The sequence below is a fragment of the Siphateles boraxobius genome, unplaced genomic scaffold (assembly GCF_051911475.1).
Source record: "Siphateles boraxobius isolate OS27281-9 unplaced genomic scaffold, OSU_SipBor_1 89, whole genome shotgun sequence".
NCBI lineage: Eukaryota > Metazoa > Chordata > Actinopteri > Cypriniformes > Leuciscidae > Siphateles > Siphateles boraxobius.
In genome coordinates, this window is record NW_027509218.1 from 1,105,223 (window position 1) to 1,129,879 (window position 24,657).

A 24,657-nucleotide genomic window follows, 5' to 3' on the forward strand; every position below is an offset into this window, starting at 1 on the left:
CAGCCCGCCTTGTCTTCAACGAGCCCAAAAGGGCTCATGTCACTCCTCTGTTCATCTCACTGCATTGGCTACCACTCGCTGCTCGCATCAAATTCAAAGCTTTGACGCTTACTTACAGATCTACCACAGACTCAGCTCCGTCCTACTTTCACTCCCTACTACAAGTCTACGTCCCTACCAGAAGCCTACGATCGGCCAAGGAGCGACGGCTCGTGGTGCCATCACAGCGAGGCACTAAATCACTCTCCAGAACATTCTCATTCACGGTTCAATGCTGGTGGAATGATCTCCCCACCCTCGTCCGTAATGCAGAATCCCTGACAGCATTCAAAAGACAACTGAAAACTCATCTCTTCCGTGAGTAGTTAATATAAAAAAAAATATTTAAAAAAAAATTCTTATCTTTTAAATCTTTCCTTCCCTTTTAAATCTTCCCTTGTCTGGCTTTTGCTACTCTGAGCAATGCCTGAACTCTGTATTTTGAGCACTTCTTGCGTCGTTCTTCCCTCTTCACGATGACTCGCTTGCTTTAGTCCTCAGATGTAAGTCGCTTTGGATAAAAGCGTCTTTTAAATGACTAAATGTAAATGTAAATTCATAGTGAAACAAACTGTATTGGTCAAAGTTATCTTTTATTACGTGTTAAAACGCGAGTGTCGTGTGAGATGGAGGCTGACTGCCTCATCCTTGGGAACCTTCTGGAGGGATTTGGTGGGGGGGCGGGGGGGGGGGGGCAGAAGAGGACAAGACAGCACTGCTTTCTCGTAGGGCCTGTGGTGACTTGGAGTATTCCTCTACCAGAGAGACCATAAGATTTGTTGCGTATCCTTGAGGAGAGATGTTTAGAACACATTTAATAACATGGTTGATTCACATAAAAAAGATATTGAGAAACTAAGTGAAACTACTAACCGTAAGATGGTTTCTCCTTGATGGGGTGGACTACCCAGCCACCTTTCCGAAACCGCGGGTAGCGAACGGCGTAGCGTGCCTCACCCTCACTGGTTCGAGCTACATCTCTGTTGCCATTACTATTGAAATGTAGGGCTGCCAAGAGAAGTCTGTTGGAGACAAGTAGATAGAACATTAGGTCTCCAAAGCTAACCCAATGCAGTGAAATGCAACAGAAATACATGACATTAATGTTTTCAGTTCAAATGGGTCTAAGACAATGACTCAACTTTGCAATTATTTTTTTGCAAACAATATGTAATGCTGTTATCAATCAATAACATTTTGGTCCGCTATACAAGACTGCATTAGTTTTTAGCCATATTCATTCTGTCATCATGTACCTGGTACAAAAGTATTGCAATATCCTGCTTTTTTTTTTTTTACTGGGCAACGATTAATCGCATCCAAAATAAAACGTCTCGGTTACGTATGTAACCCTAGTTCCCTGATAGGGAACGAGACGCTGCGTCAAACGCTGCGGGAACGCCCCTGCGTTGTGCGTCATGAAGCACGTATGGAATCAGCCCAATGGAGAGATGAAACGTCATAGGCGGGTGACGTCATCGACCAGGAAACTATAAAGCACCCCAAAAACACAAGCGCATTAGCTTCTGATAGGCTTGAAGGAAGCGCTAACGGGAGTGCCGGGAGTATGGCGGAGCGACGCAGCATCTCGTTCCCTATCAGGGAACTAGGGTTACATACGTAACCGAGACGTTCCCTTTCAAGGGAACTTCGAGCTGCGTCAAACGCTGCGGGAACGCGAATACCCACGTCGCCATAGGACCAAATGACCGTCATGTGAGACTAGCGCACAGAGGACGAGAGCACCTGTGCCCCAGGGGTAGAGCTTAAGTCTAGGTCATAGAACTTAATAAAAGTATGCGGTGAAGACCATCCAGCCGCATCACAAACATCACTCAGGGAAACCCCCGACAAAAGAGCTTTAGAAGCAGCCATACTCCTGGTAGAGTGAGCTCGGACAACCAAAGGTGAAGGCTGGCCAGCCGACTCATAAGCAAGTGAGATAGCCTCAACCACCCACTTGCTCATTCTCTGTTTAGACGCCGGACACCCTTTCCTGGGTGGCCCGAAACATACAAAAAGTTGTTCTGATTTCCTCCACAGGGCAGCTCTGTGGACATAAGCGTCTAATGCCCTAACAGGGCAGAGTGAATTAAGTTTCTCCTGGTCCGATGACATAAATGGAGGAGGACAGAAAGCCTGCAGAACCGTAGGTCTAACAATATTAGTAGGAACCTTAGGAACGTAACCTGGTCTAGGATGCAGAAAAGCTTTAACCATGCCAGGTGCAAATTCCAGGCATGAGGGTGAAACCGACAGAGCCTGCAAATCTCCGATTCTTTTTAGTGAAGAGATAGCAAGCAAAAAGATAGTCTTAAAAGTGAGAAACTTCTCGGGAACTTCTTCGATAGGTTCAAAAGGAGCTAGGGAAAGACCTTCTAATACAATGGCCAGATCCCAAGTCGGCACCCTCGTACGAACTGCTGGCCTCAGCCTCAAAGTGCCACGGAGGAAACGAGTTATAAGCGGGTGTCTCCCAAGAGAAACTCCACTGAAAGGGACGTGGTAAGCAGCTAGTGCCGCCACATACACCTTTAGTGTGGAGGGGGATAACCCTGTGGAGAAGCGCTCCTGCAGGAATTCCAGCACTGCACCCACTGGGCAGTTAACTGGGTCCTGCAGGTGTTCTCCACACCAAGAAGTGAAAAGTTTCCACTTCAAGGCATAAAGCTTCCTCGTGGATGGAGCTCTGGAGTTAAGAATGGTCTCAACAACCTCGGTCGAGAGACCGGAGTCTATGAGCTGGGCCCCCTCAGAGGCCAAGCCCACAGTTTCCACAATTCTGGGCGGGGGTGAAGTATCGTGCCCCCCGCCTGGGAGAGTAGATCCCTCCTGACCGGGAGCTCCAAAGGAGAACCGTCCAGGAGAGAAATCAGGTCCGCAAACCATACTCGGGCCGGCCAGAACGGGGCTACTAGTAGTAGACTGACCCCGTCCCGGCGGACCCTCTCCAGAACTCCTGGTAACAGAGCAATCGGGGGAAAGGCGTACAGACGTGACCTCGGCCACGGCTGCACCATAGCATCCAACCCCAGGGGGGCTGGAAGAGTGATGGAGAACCACCGATGACAATGAGTGGTCTCCTTGGAAGCGAATAGGTCCACCTCGGCGCGACCGAAACTCAACCAAAGGAGCTCCACCACCTCGGGGTGGAGTCTCCATTCCCCTGGCCTCGGCCCCTGCCTCGACAGGGAGTCTGCTACCACATTCAAATACCCAGGGAGATACATTGCTCTCAGAGATAGTAGCTTCCCTTGGGACCACAGGAGGATCTGACGGGCCAACTTGTAAAGCCGGCGAGACCGCAGGCCCCCCTGATGATTTATATAAGAGACCACCGACGTGTTGTCTGATTGAACTAACACATGATGGCCTCTCAGGTCTGTTAGGAAGCGTTTCAGAGCCTGAAACACAGCCAACATCTCTAGACAATTTATGTGCCACGAAAGATGATGATCCTGCCACAGACCTTGGGCTGGGCGACCACTCATGACCGCCCCCCACCCTGTGAGTGAAGCATCCGTCGTTAGCGTTATGCGACGACAAAGAGCCCCCAGCACAGGACCTTTGGATAGGAACCAAGTTTCTCTCCACATGACCAGAGCACGAAGGCAGCGCCGCGTGACTTTGAACGTGCGGAGCGGATTTCCCCTCGGGGAGAATCCCTTGGTCCTGAGCCACCACTGTAGCGGTCTCATGTACAACAGGCCGCAAGGTATAACGTTGGACGCTGCTGCCATCAGACCCAACAGTCTCTGAAACTGCTTGACAGTGAGTAGCTGGCCTAGCTTCACTTGTTTCACAGCTGAGAGAATCGAAGCGATGCGGGTCGGAGAGAGTCGCGCCCGCATCGATACCGAATCCCAAACGACACCCAGAAAAGTGGTCTTCTGGGAAGGAGATAATACACTTTTCTTTGCGTTCAGCCTCAACCCCAACTTTCTGATATGAGCGAGGACGACATCTCGATGCCGAACCGCCATCTGCTCGGTCTGAGCTAAAATCAACCAATCGTCGATGTAATTGAGAATACGAATGCCCTGAAGCCTCAGAGGCACTAGTGCTGCATCCATGCATTTCGTGAAAGTGCGGGGAGATAAAGCTAGGCCAAACGGAAGAACCCTGTACTGGTACGCCTCGCCCCCGAAGGCGAACCTCAGGAACTTCCTGTGTTGTGGAAGGATGGACACATGGAAGTATGCGTCCTTCAGATCTATCGTGACAAACCAGTCCTCGGACCTGATTTGAGACACGATCTGCTTGATAGTGAGCATCTTGAATTTTAGCTTCCCTACCGAGCGATTCAATATGCGCAGGTCTAAAATTGGACGCAACCCCCCATCCTTCTTTGGAACGATGAAATATCGGCTGTAATAACCTGACTCCAAACTGGGAGGAGGAACCCGTTCTATAGCCTCTTTTTGAAGGAGCGTTTTCACCTCTTGTTCCAATACCAGAGCCTGCTCGGGGCCCACCACTGTGTGCAGAACCCCTCTGAATTTTGGTGGACGACACCTGAACTGGATAGCATAACCCTTTTCTACTGTCTGCAGGACCCAATGAGATATTTTTGGAAGGCTTTTCCACTCTGCCAGAAATTCTACTAAGGGTACCAGCCTCTCGAGACTGGCCTCTGGTGTAACTTGAGCAGCAGACGCAGCGCCCTGTAACGGCGCACCGGCAGGGAACAACTGGTCTGACCGCTCTGAGACCCTCCTCAGAGGGAGCGAGCGTCCCTCGGGAAAGCGCTCGCTGGGATCGTCTGTGCCCCGGCATAAAGGCGGGGTTGGCAGAACGAGCCCCTGAGGGCACCGAGGAGGAATGGGCACCGTAAAAAGAGGTGAACACCTTTCCGCCTCGGTGGGGACCACCCTCAGCATCCTGAACGGCTTGGCGTCAGGACTTCTTCTTAGCCGAAGCCTTCTTAGCCAATATAACTGTCCTCAGATCAGTTCTACTGGGAGAAGGCTTCGGCTGAGAGTGTCGCGGCTGAGCCCACTGTCCAGCAGGGGGAGCACGAGACGCGACACTCTGCCTCTGCTGCGCTCTATGTGATGAGCTCGAAGACGGCCGGGGCTGCTCCCGCCCAGCAGCCCCAGGGACATGAACTTTAAGGGGAAGAAACTTTTTAAAAGCTGCAGTTTGTTTCTTTTCTTCTTGGAATTTATCGATAACTGAATTCACAGCATCACCAAACAACCCCATGGGAGAAAGAGGAGCATCTAAAAGAAAAGCTTTTTCTCTCTCTTTAATATTAGTCTGATTTAACCACAAATGTCTTTCTGCGGCCACCAGAGCTGCCATAGAACGACCCATTAATTTGGCCGATTCTCTGGTGGCATGCAGGGATAAATCAGCAGCCTGACGCAGTTCGCGAACTACGTCAGTACTGACCTCCTCACTCTCACTCATGTCCCTTAGCAGATCAGCCTGGTATGCCTGCAAGATTGACATAGTATGCAGACATGACGCAGCCTGACCTGCTGCCGAATATGCTTTACCCACCAAAGCCGAAGTGTTTCTTAAAGGCTTGGTGGGTAATGCCGGTGCCTTAAAAGATGATGCTGCTTCGGGGGAGAGATGGCTCGCAAGCGTCTCTTCCACACGAGGCAAAGCACCATAACCATGAGCCTTGGCTCCCATAATATTAGCGTATGTTGAAGTCTGGGGACTAAACACTCTATATGACACCGGTTTTCTCCATGATTTCGACACCTCGGTGTGGAGATCATGGAAAAACGGCAGGCACCGGCGTGGAGGCTGCACACGTGACGGCAAAAATCTCTCATCCAACTTTGATTTAGAAACAGACTCCTGTCTAGTCACTGGCCATTCAATATTAAGTTTTTCAACAGCTCTTGTTAACACCTCCATAAGCTCATCACTCTCAGGAGTGTGGGGTGGCGAATCCTCCACATCTCCCTCAACACTAACAACATCAAGTTCCTCAGAACTGGATAGCTGCAGCATTGGTGCCTCAGCCCGAGCGGAAGAAACCGCAGCGCGTGCTTCCGAACCCGGGACTGAGGCACTGGATCTCACAGGTGAAGGGAGAGATAAGGCAGAGCCCGTCTCAAACTCCGCTGTGAGATCCATCTGCGATCCCCACGATCAACAACAAACAACACAAAGATCATGTGTATCCCCGCTCGTTAAATAACGCGAGCAGGGAGGAACACACTTTCTAAACTGCTGTTCGTCCGCCATAATCTCTCAATATATATATATATATATATAGGGATAAATTGTTTGTGTGGTGCAGGGTATGTAAGACAGACAATATCACACAGGGACAGATTCACATGTAGCGCGACTGAAAGCACAGAAGCTGATGCGCTTGTGTTTTTGGGGTGCTTTATAGTTTCCTGGTCGATGACGTCACCCGCCTATGACGTTTCATCTCTCCATTGGGCTGATTCCATACGTGCTTCATGACGCACAACGCAGGGGCGTTCCCGCAGCGTTTGACGCAGCTCGAAGTTCCCTTGAAAGGGAAGTTTGTGTTTACTAGGGATGGGCATTCGATTAAATTTTCTTAGTCGATCGTCGGGAGAATTAACGATCGACTATCGATTAATCATTAATATTTTTATATTCAAATTCATTATTTATTTTTATATTATATACTTTTTATAAATTAAAAATGCAATGAAAATACACAAATACAGCGCGTTTTTTCCTCGATTAGATCTTTATTACAAGATGATCAACTTGTGGCAGTAAAACTGGACGTTCGGTTAGGCTAAACTTGAAGATATATGCGCTGCGGTGCTCGGAAGCAACGGAACCTGCAGCTGCGAGTTGGCGTTCTTAAACAGAGACCCTCGTTTGTTCCAAAATAATAAAAAATAAAAAAAATCATGTTAAACAATAACTTAACCAAAAACATAATAATACTTAGATATGACAGGTTTTGTCAAAATGTAACTCAGAACTATCCAAGAACGGAGTCGAGAAAGAGGGTGAGAGAGATTAGCCTACTTACTGTAACAATCAATTCGGCTAGGCTACTTAACAAAGCCTCATAAAAAATAACTAGTAACTCACATACAACTTCTACACCAGTCTACTGATTTTTGTTGAGAAAGATAAGCATGTTGATGACATGATCTGAGGTCAGACGCGACCGCAACCTGACCGTCAAGCCTCGTTTACACCTTCGCCTGGCTCTGCAGCGCGAGTCTCCACAGACTGCGCGCGCACCTCCCCAAACAGACGAGGCGTTTTTACTCGACGCGCTCGCCTGTGAAACACCGAATACCGCAATGACGTCATTTTTGCCGCGCTCACCTTCGCGCTCGAGCGGACGCGTCGAGTGTTAACAAGGCTTCAGTCCAGCCGCTGAAAACACCCGCTCTGAGGGGACTGACGTTGCCGGGATGCACAGGTACCTCCGCGCTAACTTGACCAACCAGCCCGGGGAACACGTTCACTTTCCACTCACACTACGCAACGCAGCAGCATTAGTTTAATGATAATCGATAACAAATTAACGTGATCGACGAAATTCTTAATGATCAATAATCGATCGTCGATTAATCATGCCCATCCCTAGTGTTTACATAATATATGTGTGTGTACTGTGTATAATAAGTTTTATATATAAATATACACATATGCATGTATATATTTAAGAAACATTTGTATGTATATACTGTATATATATTTATACATAATTAATATTATATATAAATATAATATTTTATATATAAATAACATATTTTCTTAAATATATACATGCATATGTGTGTATTTATATATATAAAAAATAATTATACACAGTACACACACATATTATGTAAACAAACTTTTATTTTGGATGCGATTAATCGTCTCCCAGCACTAACAAAAATACCTAATTTTTTAGTATCGATACTTAAGTGATAACACTAGCTGCTGTACATCCCAAGAAAAGAAAAGCCAGTGTGTTTGGGAGCAAAGTGCAGAATGAGGGAATGGTAGGCCTCCAGGGAGAATGTCTGATGCTGAGTTGACAATTGTCGAATATCCTTTACCAGTGCTTTCCTGGCAGCTACACTCTCCAGTTTAGTGGCTGCTGGTGATCCTGAATAAAACATATTCTGTCATATAGTCTGTTGCATTTCATAACACAAGTAATTATTAGTACACATGGGGTTACGTATTGATAAAACCAAACTAAACTTAACAAGCACTGAAAAAAGTTTAGCCTCAAAACATTTGACATCTTTTAACATAGGCTACTATGTTGTACCTGGTTCAAGCCACTCCATGTTTCTTGCCTCTCCTTCCAACGCTGGATGTGCGCAGCTGGTAAATGCAGGAGTGCTGTGTTCATGTATGTCCTGTACATGATTTATCATACTCTGCCATTTTGCCTGCATCTCATCTGGATCTCCTGTAGGGGTGGAAGCTGCGGTCCAGTAGAGATGGTTGATAATGGCTGGCCTCCACAGCTTCAGATCCTCACAGTCCCTCTCTTTTGCAGCAGCATCCAGTGCTTTCTGTACACCTGTCCCAGAGCAGACAAACAGAGCAGAGCAAACTAATTATTAGGAAAGTGAACTTAACTACAAAAAACAAGTCTGTTATATAGAACTACCAACATCACAATACATACTTTTCCCAATATGCCAGATGTCAAAGAAATGCCTTGTTCCTTCTGAACACATTTTCTCACGTACCCACTTGGCCACCTAAAACAAGGAACACACAAATTGATTTTATAGAATTTAGAATTTATTTTGAGTGATACTGTGCATGTCAATACTGTTCAGCTTTAGATCTCTCCTAGCATCATTACCTGCCGATTTCTGTCTGTTATCAGAGCAGACACTTGCATGTCTTGGTCCATCAGGAACTGCATACTCTGCTTTAGACCCTCTAGCTCACACCAAGAGCTGCTTGGGACTTCTGAGCTCTGTAAAACCAATTGATTATTACTGAACAGTATCAGTAATATCAGTAACTAAACCAGACACAAGATTTCTGTGTGACATCAACTTGTGACAAGTTGCACATCAAAAACTTTGTTAATCCGATCCTCAATCAAGGAGTAGCCACCATATTTGGCACAGTGTCCAAGAGAATCTGATCTAAGAACGTCAAAAACAGTTACATTTAGAGGTTAATGCAAAAACACACTGACCTGTTCTACATCAGTGACGTGATCTGGATTATTCTACCTGCAGTCACCAGACAGGATCAATCCACCTCCAGTCTCCTTCAACTCCCTGATGATCCCCCTCTGCTCATTCCTCCAGGCCTGCACGATAGTAGGGATAGTGTAGTAGCGCTGATGGCGGAAAAATGTGCCGGGACTTATGCACTGCAATCCAAACAGCTTCAGCATCCTGATGGTCTGAGTAGCCATGCAACCTGAGAAGTGGATGGCACTGCTGAGTAAAAGGTTGCAGGCAGGCATGTTTCGATGCACCTTTTCTTGGTTTTGCCAGTAACGCTAATAACCACAAGTTCCGCAGGCCTGAAAGATGAGAGAAGATTCAAGACTCAAGCAGCTTTAAGATGAGGCAGTGAAATGCCTGTATAGTTATGACACAAATAATTAATATACATACTGTACATTCACAATCTATAATTCAGCTCCTCACAGACAGTTGACAATTAAGACATTACCTGCTTAACATTTATGAAGGTACCTTCTGGGTGCATTATGTGTCCCTGGGTTTCCCCACAGCATGCAGGGCAAACCATGAACACAACTGCCTCTGGGACACAATGAACTTGTCAACAGCACTGAAAACAAGAAAAGGAAAAAACACATTAATTCTGACTATGGTATTTTTGATACACAATCAGAAACATTTTCCATTAATAAAAAGTTTTTTACTTTAGGTCACTGAAAGATTCCAGCTCTTCTGGTTCCTCCTCAGAGGACTCACTCAACATCTCCTCCCCTGGACTCCATGCCATATCACCAGAATGGTTGATGATATCAGAAAAGGACCATTGATCATTACTTTGTTCAGGACTGGCCAGTGGAGTTGATCTGCGATGCTCAAACCATTCGGTTTGAGTCCCCACAGCCACCATCTGAGCCTTTACCTGAACAGCTTAGATGAAAGAGATTAATCTTAATAATTGTTCACCATAGTGCATGTGTTGTTACCAATGAATGTACAATCTAATGCAACCCAGTACAAAATATCTTTTTCTAACATTATGAAGTTCATAATTTTTTATGTTTACTGTCTGAAAAGTGTAAATTACAAAATAGTAACCATGGAGATCATGAAAAATGTTGAAATGTAATCCTTATTTGTGATTGTATATGGCATGTATGGTGAATGCTAGATATAAGCTAACTACCTAATGAACGATGTAAACATCTTATGTTGCACTGTGATCCACGATGGACCACTACTGGCTCAGGCTCCATTGCAGAGATGTCTCCATCTCCATCATCTTCAGGATCTGAAGTGGCAGTTGCACCCTTCCTGTCTTTGCTCGCAACACTCTCTCCCAAAATCTGAAAATAGACCAAAATTACAACTTTGAACTTTAAAAAATTTAGTCATTTCATGAAAATCCCCCATTCGTGTGTAGCGACAATGAGTCTTACATTAAATTAGCTCAAATTATATATAGGGAATTTAATAATTAATCATGAATGATTAATATATTGCATATTAAAGTTAAATTATCGAAGCTGAAAATAGATCGATTGTATATATGAATGATCACCATAATGGGTTATGGTTCGTCATTAATATATCAATAGTCTTATTACAGATCGATTATATGAGATAACCTTAAATGGAATTAATTTAGTTATCGAACAATCTGTTTGTCCAGCAAACGGCCGTAAGATTAACTTATCAATTTTCAACAAAAATTATCTCTTTCTTATAATTCCAAAAAAGCTATTTTCTGGCCATGAAAATTCACCTTCTTGTTATTATAAAATTTATGTTACTGAAGTAACGAATTGTAAAGCTTTGTAGCTAGATCAAACATTTCATTGACTTCGTAAAAATGAGCATTTTAGACAATTAGCAATCAAGAATATAATGGTTTTAATAAAATGAAACTACGGATACAGAATTCTACATTTAAACCCGGGATACATGTATGTACAATAAACAGTAAAACTAACGAGACAAACGAATAACAACGGGAGTGAGAGAGAGAGAGATTGAGTGAGAGGGAGAGTAAGAGGATGAGAAAGTGAAACTAACGGTCAGGTGATCGCAGCATGGCAAAAATCACAGACAACGTAACCCTTAGAGAGGCAACAAGAAATCAGATCAATCAAATCAATAACTTATACTTGCATATGGTTTTCCTTGTGTTGCTGAGGAACGCAGAGTCGTGTGCGTGTTTGTCCTTCGGCGCTATAGGCTTGTTCTCTTGTGTCTTCCGGGGCGAGCAGACTCGCGGGAAGTTTTAAAGGTTCACCGAACGTGAAGTTACCAAGGTGGAAGGAGAGGTGAATTTGAAAATAAAACTTAGTAAAGAAAGGAAAAGAAAAGAAACGCGGTGTAAAGCTCCCTAAGGAGCCATGGGAAACGTCTGTGTCAGTCTCTTATGGAGAGGAGGGGTTCACGCCTGCTTCGCGTATGTGAACCAATCATCTTAGAGCATCTCGAGCGGGAAAAGTTATTCTTTGTCTTGTCAGGATAATTTATGATGGTATAACATTTTGTCATTTCTAGCCAGAAAGATTGTACACAAAGAACAATACATTTTACTGTAATATCCTATGTATGACTTGTTTAGTCAAAACAAGACGGTCAAACAGGTACCAAGAATGGCCGGAAAGAGTAGAAGAAACATAAAGTAGAAACATAAAGTTACATTCATATGCAGAATTACACACATTTAATGTTCACTCACATGACTATAAAGCCATAATACCGGCTACCATGACCTAGGAAAGATCAAATTCATGTTTATACATTTCTTAAGTGGTTATACTTTTAGAAAATATAAGATTGCAGAGTCTATTCCTCTTTCTTTATCAGAATTCAAGTGGGAGCTGTGATTCCCTTGGAATTCCTTTTGCTAATCTTTTCAAAATAGTCCCGAGCTGCATCCCCTCGCATGTGCCCTGTTGATACCAGCTTTGATTAGTCAAAGAAAACCAAGGCAACTTCGATGTAACTAAGAAAACCAGAAAACGTACTCGGTTACTAACGTAACCTTGGTTCTCTCTAGAGAGGGAACGAGTACTGCGTAATATCTTACGCTATGGGGAAAACCTCTTTTCCACGAGATATTGAAGCCAAAAATTATCCTTAATTTGATTTAAAAACGCTGTGCAGCAGCATGCAGACATAGGCAAGACGGCTCGCGTGCCTATTGGCTGCCCTTCGGCAACAGCAGCAGCCTATCGAGAGAGGCCCTGCGGGACGTGATACCCAATGGGGGCGCTTCGCGCCCATTTCATCACGTCCCGCCAGAATAGGCGTGGCCTTGGCCTATAAATACACTCGACAGGCTGATACAAACTGGTTTTCATCGCTGAAGCGAACCAGCGCTGTTGTATGCACGGCAAGATGCGCAGTACTCGTTCCCTCTCTAGAGTAGGGCTGGGCGATATGACCTAAAAAAAAAATCCCAGATTTTTTCACAAAAAATCAGAATTACGATTTAAATCGATTTTTTTCTCTCCCTACTTAAAATCAATCTGCAGATGACAAAGAAATTGTTCAAAACAAGTTTTAACTTTATTTTGTTTTAATATTCCCTCAGTCCCGGCGCCAGGACAAACGACTTGGGGGGGCTTTTACAATTCCTAAGGGGGGCTTGCCGGGGGGAGGGGGGGGGCGCACCGTAAATACAAAATAAAAGTAAATAAACACTGTAAATTTTAAAATAAACACCCTGTAAGGACTCCCAATTGTATTGCACACCAATATATCCTTGGTAGAAACCATAGACTGTAAGGTAGAAACCCAAAAATCAAGAAAAATCACATCGGACAGGCAAATCACATGGTCTCGCGCATCCAGTCGCGTTGCTTCTGAAATGCTCCTGGTGTGAGTTGGCACCGCGTGGAGGACAGAATAAAATCTTGTCGGAGCCGTAATGTACTGCAGACGTGTGCAGTGTACAAAAGGGGTAAAGTCGAGAACAGATCAGACGGTTCTCGTTTATAGTTATCTTATAAGTGTTTAGAAAAACCCTGCACGAACACTCAGTCACATAATCATCATTCAGATCACCGCTAGGGGGGCTTCAGATCATCATGGGGGGGCTAAGCCCCCCCAAGCCCCCCCTTGACGCCGGGCCTGTACTCAAAACCAAAATAAACAGTGTTCCAACCAATCACTGACGGGGCGGGTGTTCCTCCGATTTCGCATCCTGCCGTGCACGAGCGCAAAACCTCACAACACCCGCCCCTGTCAGTGATTGGTTGGAACACTTTATTTTGGTTTTGAGTGGTGGTTGTACACATTTGTTTTTGTGTGCAGATCTCAGAGCCTAGGCTGCCTACAGAGACGCGGTTTTTGGACGGCATGCTTATGGGGCGGGCAGCTAGCGGATCGTTAGGAAAGATTAGACATTTATTTTTGGGCCTGAAATCACTGATACAACCTTTAACACAAATTTCACAATTTCAATTCAATTCTTGTGATTTGATTCTGATCTTGATTCAATATAAATTCCTTTGGATAAATAGGTACAGTAGATACGTTAATGTGTTAATTGTTCTCCCAAATTAAAAAAAAAAAAAATCACCTAATGCTGTAAACATACAGAAAGCCCTGTCAGCTGGTATTATTAAAGGTTAAAACCAACTCAAATTAAATATAATGCGTTTTTTTATTTTATAATGCGTCTAACTAACATGCGTGCTATGGGTCATTTAAAGGCATCCTGAGGTAAATGTAACGTTACGTGACATATGTGACCAGTCACGGAAACTAGGGACACAAGTCGGTTCTGGGGCATTTTGAGTTATTCATAGATTCTGAGAGTGTAATATCCAAGCTTTCCAACGATGTGTAACATGTGGAAATCTGATAATATTTGGAGAAGTTGTGGCCATTTTAAAGTAGGCACTTAAAAAAGCTCAAAGAGGAGAAAACGAGCTCTAAAGATTGTGCAGTTCTCACCTGTCTCTGCTGCTGGGGGTGACAATAGGGCTCATTTACATCTCATTTAGATAAGCCATACCCCCTGTAAAGCTCCTCCATGTGCTTTACAGCTTTTTTTGCACTTCGAATGAGTGCACTTCTGCCGCACTAGGCGAAAAACAATTGTGCTGCCCCTCTATTTGCAACGTACCAGCAACAACACACAAAGACCAATAATGCCATATAGCCTGCATATAACGCGAAACCAGCAACAACACATAAAGACCAATATGCCATATACATATAACGCAAAACCAGCAACAACACACAAAGACCAATATGCCATATAGCCTGCATATAACGCAAAACCAGCAACAACACACAAAGGCCAATATGCTATATACATACAGTATAACGCAAAACCAGCAACAACACACAAAGACCAAAATGCCATATACATATAACGCAAAACCAGCAACAACAAACAAAGACCAATAAGCCATAGGCCTACATATAGCGCAAATAGTGCGCAACGCTCGTGTGCCCAAAATGTCAACAATATTAAAGTTTATGTAGGAGGCAAATGCCTGCTGGCATTTTTCTTTAAGCAGTCATTTCTGCAATTTTCCAAATAATCACATTTCACCTCCTCAAATTACTGTTGCAAATCTCTTTACACCACTTTCTTATGTGCGTATACACACACAAATGAAATGTCCGCAAGCACATTATATCATCAGCAGGTTCAGCATCTTAAATAACGACTAAAGAGCAAATGAAGCTTAACTTACATTTCAGAAACACGCACGGCAGGCCTTCATCGCAGCAAAGGTCTTAACTGCATCCTCTATTTCGATTCTCCGTCACATATGAAACAGCCAGCCACCACTGTCAGCGAGCCGAGCCGCCGTATTGAAGCACTGAGGGCGCGCGCGCTGCGCCCATACCTCCGGTTCAGTTTCCCGAGCCCACGAAGTGCGGCGAAAACATTTTCGGTGTAACTGCCAGACGGTTCATCTCGTCTGCGACAATCTTTGCGGCATCCATCTTCATTGAATTTTGATATCAGAGAGAGCCGGCCAGAGCACAGCATAATAAGTAGCCATGTGGTTGACTTGGAGGGCGGGGGCAAAAGCGCCGGGTTATTCAGTATGGAAATACACACAGACAATGACACGCCACGCCCCTACTGCATGCTAGAATCTCCGAAAACAAGCCGATTTCAACCTCAAAATGTAAGCTTTTAAATATACCAATACTGCTATCTCAAACATGGAGAGGCTTCTTCGTGATTTCAATTAACAGATTCTCCAAAAAATTGAAAATCACCAATTTTGAAAAAAAACTCTTCTTTCTCATTTTGCTCGAAAGTTGTGCTGCCGACTTGTGTCCCTGGTTTCTGTGACGGGTCACATATGTTGTTCTCCAGCTGTTTTATGGACATCTTTCCGCGGTTGAAAAACACTGATTGATCGATTTTATTACATCTCGGTAAGTTTGTAGTAAAGAGTAACAGATGTTTGGTTCACGTGCCGCTTGAACTTTGATCTGCCAGCGTTCTTTCACGTCACATTTACAAGCGCCAAAACGGTGTTTATTGTTTGAATTTTGTAATAAAATTGACAGAATCTGAGAGCTGAGAATCTGTTTCATATCGATAGTAACCTATTCTGTCTTTTCTGTCGGTGTCAGTGTCGTCTTTGCTTCGCGATTTTTCTCTGCGTGCAAAAATGGATGTGTGGCGTGAGAGCGTGTAAAAAGTGACAGAATTGCGTCTCTCACAGTGAATCCGTGAGAGTTGGCAGCCCTGCAGATTCAGCTTGTAGCCTAAATGTTTTCGACGGGTGTGCTTCTGCTGCCGCAGTCTTGCTCATTTGCCATGTTGTTTGTGTATCTCTATCATGGCAAGCGCTGAGCCCGGTCGGAACTACGGGAGCCCAGATGGGAGCGTCGGCGGTTGTTTAAGAGAAAACCGATTTCATTCAAAAAAATCGTCGTAAACTACACATTCGAGTTAATCGTTAAAATCGATTTATCGTCCAGCCCTACTCTAGAGAGAACCGAGGTTACGTTAGTAACCGAGTACGTTCTCTTACGAGAGTATCTCTCGTACTGCGTAATATCTTACGCTATGGGGAACACAATGCAACACGCCGTGGATACTGGGATCCGACACCAAAGTCCCAAGGGCAGTAGCCCGGGGCTCATATAGTGCATAATCACTGTAGACTCACAGAGAGTCAGAGAAGAGAGGCTACAAGCATCATTCCCCATGAAATAGCATCCCACAGGAGCTAGTTATGTTAACAGTGTTTCACGCAGACAGGGTGAATGTGTTCAGCCTGAACTGGGTATAAGTACGGGTCATTCAACACCCATGGAACTGTTCTATCGATCAGTGAGCGATGCCCAAGCAAAACTCAGCATTCTGCGCCGGCGCAGCGGGGACAGATAGTACTGAATTCTAGACCGACAACAGCTTGGCTTGTAAGACGGGAACCTCTAAGTTATAAATCCTTATAAATGAAGACGACGAGGCCCAGCCTGCCGCCATAAAGATATCTTGCAAGGGAATCCCTGCAGACCACGCCCACAACGAGGCCACGCCTTTCGTGGAGTGCGCTCTGACACCCAAAGGACACTGCAGGCCCTTAGAAGTGTAAGCCAGCGCTATGGTATCAACTATCCATCTGGATAGGCTCTGTTTTGATGCAGCCAGTTCCTTGGAGCGCCCGCCAAACAAAACAAAAGCTGCTCGGTCTGTCTGAAGACAGACAAGCGGGACACATAAGCTCTCAGCGCCCTGACTGGGCAGAGGAGATTAGCATTCTCTTCCTAATTATTCACCGGGAGGGCGCACAGGGAAATAACCTGGGCCCTGAACGGTGTGTTGAGGGATTTGTGCACGTACCCGTGCCTTGGTTTGAGTATGACTTTAGAGTCATTAGGCCCAAACTCCATACATGACGCGCTTACTGAAAGCGCTTGTAAGTCCCCTACGCGCTTCACTGAAGCAAGAGCCACAAGAAATACCGTTTTGAAAGACAGGTGTTTCATGTCTGACAAATGGATCGGCTCGAATGGGGCACCTTTCATGGCTTCCAGAACCGTAGAAAGGTCCCACACAGGGACTGAGGGGGGTCTGGGGGAGGATTCAGCCTCCGAGCTCCCCTGAGGAATTGTACGACAAGGTAGTTTTTCCCCAGTGACTGGCCAGGCATTGGTTTTGCAAACGCTGCTATGGCCGCGACGTATACTTTGAGCGTGGATGGGGTTCTACCCTTATCCAGCAGCTCCTGAAGGAAGGAGAGCACTTCCGTAACCCCGCAGTCTACGGGTGAAAAGCCCAGAGCTTGACACCAGGTAGAGAACACCGACCATTTCGAGGCGTAGAGCCGTCTAGTAGACGGGGCTTTAGCCTGCATGATCATGTTTTGCACTCCCTCCGGGAGGTTAGCGGGTACCCGTTGATGGCCCATGCGTGTAGGGACCATAAATCCGGGCGAGGATGCCAAATCGAGCACTTTGCCTGAGAGAGGAGGTCTCTCCTCACCGGTATAGGCCATGGAGCAGTGCTGGTCAGCTGCATCAGGACTGGGAACCAAATCTGGTTCGTCCAGAGCAGAGCCACGAGCAGCACTGGGCATCCGTTCTCCCTGATTCGTTCCAGCACTTGAGGCAGGAGCGAGACGGGGGGGGAAGCATAGAGGGGGCAGCGGGGCCATATGTGGGCCAGCGCATCCCTGCTCTTGGAGAAAAAGTCCGGACAGTGAGCGCTTTCCTGGGACGCGAACAGGTCCACCTGCGCTCTGCCGAATGTCTCCCACAGCAGTTGGATCGTCTGCGGGTGCAGCGACCATTCCCCTGCTGGGACATTGTCTCTGGACAATCTGTCTGGTCCCAGATTCAGATGACCAGGCACATAGTGAAAGCAGGTTGTGCTGAGCCCAGACCAGGAGGCGTTCCGTCAGCCTGTAAAGGTTTCGGGACCTGACCCCACCCTGGCAATTTATGTATGCCACCACTGACATGTTGTCCGACCGGACCAGGACGTGGTGGCCTTTTATCTGGGGACAAAAACGCCATAGCGCGTTGTCGACTGCCAGCATTTCCAGACAGTTTATGTGTAGAAGCTTTTCCCGTTCCGACCACTGGCCAAAGAACGGTCTGCCCTCGAGCAGCGCTCCCCATCCAGAGGTGGAGGCGTCCGTAGACACCACCGTCACACTCGAGGGAGTCCCCAGACTCACGCCTGACTGATACCAGTCGGCTATTTTCCACGGTTCCAGAGCCGAAACGCATTTCATGTCGGCCCTGAGGCGAAACAGACCAGGGGTCCATGCCCGGGGTGGAACTCGCGCTTTCAACCATAACTGCAGTGGGCGCATGCGAAGCCATGAGACCCAGCATTTTCTGAAACCTTTTGAGCGGGACTATAGAGCCGCGGCGGAAGGATTTCGCGGCGCGCTGAATTGGACATTCATTCATTCATTCCCCATTCATTGGGGTCCGCACTCCGGCGACAGACGTGCTGTCATAGACAGCGAGTCCAGCACTGTTCCCAGAAAATAAATTTTCTGGCTGGGAAACAGTGAACTCTTCGCCCAATTGACTGTAAGACTCAGCCTCTCGAGATGCTCGAGTAATGTGGTCCTGTGTTCTATGAGCTCTGAGTGTGATCGAGCTAGAATCAGCCAATCGTTCAAGTAGTTCAAAACTCGCATGCCCTGAAGTCTTAGGGGTGCGAGAGCCGCGTCCATGCACTACGTAAATGTACGGGGTGCTAGGGACAGGCCGAACGGTAGGACTGTGTATTGATATGCCTGGCCCTCGAAGGCGAATCTCAAGAATCCCTGTGACGTGACGCAATCTGTATTTGGAAATAGGCGTCTTTCAGATCTATTGACATGAACTGGCGAACTTGCACGAGGATTTTCCTGGCTGTCAGCATTTTGAACTGGCGCTTCAAAAGTGCTTTGTTCAATTGCCGCAGATCTAGAATGGTCTGAGACCCCCGTCTTTTTTGGGTACCAGAAAATATCTGCTGTATAGCCCCCCTTCGCTCTGAGCCTGAGATAAAGGTTCTATGGCCCCTTTGCTCAGCAGTTTCGCTATTTCGGCTCGAAGTAGATGAGATACTTCTTTGTTTACCATGGTTTCGACACACGCCGTGTAACGGCGGGGACGTTGAGCGAACTGTAGCGAAAAGCCTCTCTTTATAGTGTTCAACACCCATTCCGATACCCCGGGAAGCTTTGCCCACGCATTTGCGTGAATAGCTAGAGGTAGAATGCGATCCGGGCTCTGGCCGCGGCACAGCGGCGGCTGCAGAGCTTCGGTGTGCTGAGACATAAACACTGTGTTTAAAGTGTGCGAGGTGGGGGGCGCGCCAATCACGGCGGGCAGCCTGGTCGCGCTCGGTTTCTCTATGACAGATTGTGGAGAGAGAGCGAGCGGGACAAAACCCATGGGTTTTAGCGTGTCTGTGAGAGAATGTGGGCGCGGGACAGCGGGCACATTTACTGCACTGAAAACACCGTCGGCTTGCGCTGACTGAATGTGTGTTGGTTTCGTTTTTACAGAAACCGTGGGACACGCAATGTGTAGTGTTTGTGGGCACTGTGTCGTGGGCCCATTCACTACGTTTGCACAATCGACATGAGACGATTTTATTTGTGCTAGCCCTGAACTGTGGCGGGCTTTGTCTGTGTGTGGGAATGGGCACTGAGACGTGGGCATTCTTACAATACTCATAACACCATCGGCTTTGGCCGGGACACCAGAAAATACACTCTTTATTGGATATATCTGGGTAGCCGTGAAAACGGCTTTTGTGTGCAGGCAAGCGGGCAAATGAACCGGCTTGTTGACTGCTAAATACGCTGGAACAGTCACATTGCATGGAACTGGACGAGCTACATGTTTCGGTGAAAATCCGGCCGCAGCGAGATTTGAACACCGTCGCTTTCCTAGGATGGCTAGGAAGGCTTTGAGACCTCGGGCTTGATCTCGATCCTCGGCCGGGGCCCGCGCTGAGGGGGGCGGCGTCTAGCAGAGCGAGAGCGCGGTCTCTGTTCTCGGGCCTGGCGGCGCTGAGAAGCGGCGGCAGGTGGTGCGGGCTGTGGCTGTGAGTTCCGGGCAGACGGCTGTTTCGAGCGACCTGCTGCGAAGCTAGAGCGCTTCGGGAGGAAGTGCTTCATAGCCTGCGATGTCTTTTGAACCTCCTGGAATCTGTCCGCGAAATCTTTGACGGCAGATCCGAAGAGGCCCGCTGACGAAATGGGCGCGTCGAGAAACACAGAGCGCTCCGAGTCCGTCATCTCAGAGAGCGTTAACCACAAATGTCTCTAAGCCACGGTGAGAGAGGCCATGTTCCGCCCAACGGCCTGTGCAGCAGATTTAGCGGCGCGTAGAGCCAGGTCTGTAGCGCTCCTTAAATCCGCAACGCTGATCGATCCCGCGCCTTCCTCGTCCATTTTTCGGAGAAGGTCGGCCTGGAACATCTGCAGGATGGCCATTGTGTGTAGCGCCGACACAGCTTGCCCGGCGGCGGTGTAAGCGCGACCGTGCATGGCTGACGTCACTCGGCAGGCTTTAGATGGCAACAACGTCTGTGCTCGCCGTCCAGCAGAGGGCGGGCAGAGATGTGTTGCTACTGCTGCTTCCACAGGAGGAATAGAAAGGTACCCTCTATCTTTCGCACCGTCCACAGTGGAGAATGCAGCAGAGACAGAGGTACGCATCCTGGCCGAGAAGGGGGCGTTCCAGGACCTCACGACTTCTTCGTGAAGCTCAGGAAGAAAAGGCGCGGGTCTGGACTGTGATGAGGCGTGGTCCTTCTTGAGGAAGCATCCATCCAGTCGGTTGTGCGGGGGCTGCGCGGGCGCCTCCCAGTCGAGGCCGAGGTTTTCGACGGCTTGAGAGAGCAGACGCATCAACTCAATGCTCAATGCCAGCCCTTCGTCCAGAAGGCTCGCGAACAGCGGGGGGGAGGTCCACAGAGCTCGCCCAATCCTCGCTGTCCGACGCCAGGATATGACAGGCCTCGGCTGTTTCGTCGATCTCAATGGCGGAAGCGGTGGCAGACGGCGGCCGCTGTCCGTCGGTGAGCGACTCGAGCGATGCCGGCGAAGCTGGCGGGCGAACCGGCGAGCTTTGGAGGGCAGGAGAAGGCTTGGGAGCGCGCTGAGCACGGCACTTTTTACGGCGCGGCGTAACAGCGGGCTGAAGTGCAGGCTCTGAGATGGATGCCAGGCGAGTCCTCAGAGTCACCATAGGCAAAAGCTCACAGTGAGGGCATCCGCCGTCGGCGAGAGCTGCATGATCCTCACCCAGGCAGGAAATGCAGATGACATGGCGGTCCCCGTCGCTGAGTGCGGCTTGCCATGAGCCGCAGGATTTATGCATCTTTAAAAAGACGCTAGCTCTTTTAGAACAATAGAGTGTGAGTCGCAGCGGCGAACACACACTAGCAGTGAAAAAGGATATCAACGCCGGAAAGCGTAGCAGGTACGGCGGCTGAAGGCGGCGAGGTGAAGGCCAGCGGCTTCAGACTCGAAGGCACGTCCCACTGTAGGCTTGCACTCAGACGGCGCGGCTTCTCACTCCGGATCCAGCGATGCAGTAGTGCTTCGCTGAAGAGATGAAAATCAGTTTGTATCAGCCTGAGTGTATTTATAGGCCAAGGCCACGCCTATTCTGGCGGCACATGACGAAATGGGCGCGAAGCGCCCCCATTGGGTATCACGTCCCGCAGGGCCTCTCTCGATAGGCTGCTGCTGTTGCCGCACGGCAGCCAATAGGCGCGCGAGCCGTCTTGCCTATGTCTGCATGCTGCTGCACAGCGTTTTACATTAAATCAAAATTAAGGATAATTTTAGGCTTCAATATCTTGTGGAAAAGAGGTTTTCCCCATAGCGTAAGATATTACGCAGTACGAGAGATACTCTCGTAAGAGAACTAATATTGTAAAGCATTACTTGGATGCGTTTCCAAAAAGATTATCTTATTAACTCAATAAAATAAGTGTCATGAGGTAACTTAGAGTCCTGCGCTCCCGCCTGCCGAATTTCTGACCATTACCACCCGTTCCCGCCCGCCGAATTTCTGACCATTACCACCCGTTCCCGCCCGCGCCCGCCGAATTTCTGACCATAACCACCCGTTCCCGCCCGCGCCCGCCGAATTTCTGACCGTTACCACCCGTTCCCGCCCGCCGAATTTCTGACCATTACCACCCGTTCCCGCCCGCGCCCGCCGAATTTCTGACCATAACCACCCGTTCCCGCCCGCGCCCGCCGAATTTCTGACCGTTACCACCCGTTCCCGCCCGCAGAATTTCTGAACATTACCACCCGTTCCCGCCCACGCCCGCCGAATTTCTGACCATTACCACCCGTTCCCGCCTGCCGAATTTCTGAACATTACCACCCGTTCCCGCCCGCGCCCGCCGAATTTCTGACCATTACCACCCGTTCCCGCCCGCCGAATTTCTGACCATTACCACCTGCTCCCGCCCGCCGAATTTCTGAACATTACCACCCGTTCCCGCCCACGCCCGCCGAATTTCTGATCATTACCACCCGTTCCCGCAACGTATGTGTTACACTCCCGCCCGCAAATTTATTCCCGCACAATAATAGAGATGCATTGATTTTGTGTCTTATCCCGTCCCGCAGGAAAAAACACGTATTTGTATTGCTATTATTAAAGAGATTCATGGGGTTAACGTAACAAGAGTAAGCTGACAGCGTGCCTTCATGGTGCCAACTTCTCAAGTCAGAACAGCTACAGTCAGCAAAAGTCATGCCAAGACTAATCCATTATAACGTCAATAAAAATATATTTGCAGAAATTACATGCAGAGCTACATTTCGATGCAACATGTAAGGTATTATAAGACTTACTGTGCAAAGCTCCCGTTTTCGATGCGCAGGTTCTCTGCTAGTGCTAACGTTAACGTTAGACTCTTCACTCCCCCCAGATTTTGCTGGTGGACTTGCATGCACCGACGGCACAGCTCCATTTGCCAGCCTAACCCACTCTCTTCGTCGAAATCCCATGCGAAATTCCATAAGATCTCCTTGGTTGTAGCTGTCCGGTGTGAAGTGTTTTTCACATACCACCGTGTGTCTTGTCACCGAGGAGGCAGCGAAATTGCTTCTCTTTGCCTGGACGAAACATATCCAAGCACGGAAATTTTTGTGTTTCTTGTTTGGAAATCGGTGGACCCGATGACCAGACAAGTTGGAGTCATTCCACAATTTGTCATTCTTAGGAGAATGTTCTGGAAGGTTCCCATACAGAAATGGAATATATTCACATATATGTGGTACACTGTTAAATATATTTTTAAAATATATTTTTAAAATGCTTATAACATAAAGTTTAAATCGTGAATTAAATTGTTTAAACGTTTAAATATGTGTACATATATGTGAAAATATATTTGTGCCTTAGCCTATATCATGTGAAGTTTTTAATTAGTGTGTTTTTCAAATATGTCGCCTATTTTTGTTTCTACACCATGTTTAGGGTATTGTATTATGGCTTTGCTTTCATATTCTCATTCCATTTACATTAAAGGAGCAGTATGTAGGATTGTGACCAAAACTGGTACTGCAATCACTTACAATTTACTGTAGAGCGGTGTATCCCCTCTCCCTCCTCTCTGACTCGAGGTTGCCAGATAGCCTGCAGGATACAGCAGGAACGAAGGCTGCTACAGAGGCTTCCAATGGCAAGTGACGAGTCCTACACAGTAGGCTAAGTTTTTTTTTCTGTTAATTATGTTTATGCTTCAAATGAGAGATGTTTTGCAAAGTAATTATATATCGCAAAAATTTACTAATGGCGATTAGCCAAATATAATAGTAAAGATGTACGCTCGTATGTGACAGTACATTGTTAGAACAGTAGCTGTTAGTATACTAACGGTAGGTATCTGTCATTAACGTAAGTACAAGCACAAGCCTCGGTCACTGTGTGTAATCGATATCAAAGATACAGCTATTCATTTAGCTGACACTATAAGTGAAAGCGACCAGCTGTATTTTTTAACTTAGTCTGCAGTACACGTCCATAACGCTAAAATATGTGATGTGAAAGATTACATGTCATTCTATTATTTTTGTCTGTAGAACTTGCATGATAAACAAGTAGGCTACAAAACGTTCCAAGTGGGACACATTATTCACATCATAGGCTACAATGTGCTTTTCATTGGTGTTATGCTCTATTGGAGTTAGACAACACGTGTCAGGACCTACTCATTGTCGTAATCATACTCTAGATCTAATATTATCACATGGAATCAATGTTGAAGCTGTTGAAATTCTGCAGCAGAGCGACGACATCTCAGATCATTATCTAGTCTCATGTAAATTACATTTAGCCAAGGCTGCAAAGCCAACTCTGTGTTACAAGTATGTTAGACCTATCACTTCTGCCACTAAAGATTGCTTTATCAATAATCTTCCTAATCAGTTTCATCGTCTCAGCATCCCAGATAGCTTAGAAGAACTTGATATTGCAACAGAAACTTTTAACTCTCTCCTTTCCAGCACTTTAGATACAGTTGCTCCGTTGCGCTTAAAGA

At 46.9% G+C, this 24,657-nt stretch overlaps 1 protein-coding gene and 1 long non-coding RNA gene across 2 annotated transcripts; both read right to left on the reverse strand.

Moving 5' to 3' along the window:
• Positions 1 to 613: 613 nt before the first annotated feature.
• LOC143731961 (uncharacterized) lies at positions 614 to 1,061 on the reverse strand. Its single transcript, XR_013201020.1, has 2 exons — positions 913 to 1,061; positions 614 to 827 (listed from the first exon to the last, which is right to left on the reverse strand). It is a non-coding gene; the product is annotated as an uncharacterized LOC143731961 (long non-coding RNA).
• Positions 1,062 to 7,928: 6,867 nt separating this feature from the next.
• LOC143731954 (uncharacterized) lies at positions 7,929 to 9,442 on the reverse strand. Its single transcript, XM_077222567.1, has 6 exons — positions 9,204 to 9,442; positions 9,038 to 9,113; positions 8,822 to 8,938; positions 8,639 to 8,714; positions 8,273 to 8,530; positions 7,929 to 8,104 (listed from the first exon to the last, which is right to left on the reverse strand). Exons 1-6 carry the CDS (start codon positions 9,440 to 9,442, stop codon positions 7,929 to 7,931), a joined length of 942 nt encoding a protein of 313 aa, XP_077078682.1.
• Between the last annotated feature and the right edge of the window lie 15,215 nt (positions 9,443 to 24,657).

What these genes read in the sequence shown, in the direction of transcription:
- LOC143731954 (XM_077222567.1), bottom strand. Translation starts at nt 9,442, where the DNA reads ATGCCTGCCTGCAACCTTTTACTCAGCAGTGCCATCCACTTCTCAGGT. An exon ending in TAACAGACAGAAATCGGCAG is followed by an intron (nt 8,715 to 8,821) that starts GTAATGATGCTA and finishes TCCTTGTTTTAG; the next exon opens with GTGGCCAAGTGGGTACGTGA. An exon ending in CATCTGGCATATTGGGAAAA is followed by an intron (nt 8,531 to 8,638) that starts GTATGTATTGTG and finishes GCTCTGGGACAG; the next exon opens with GTGTACAGAAAGCACTGGAT.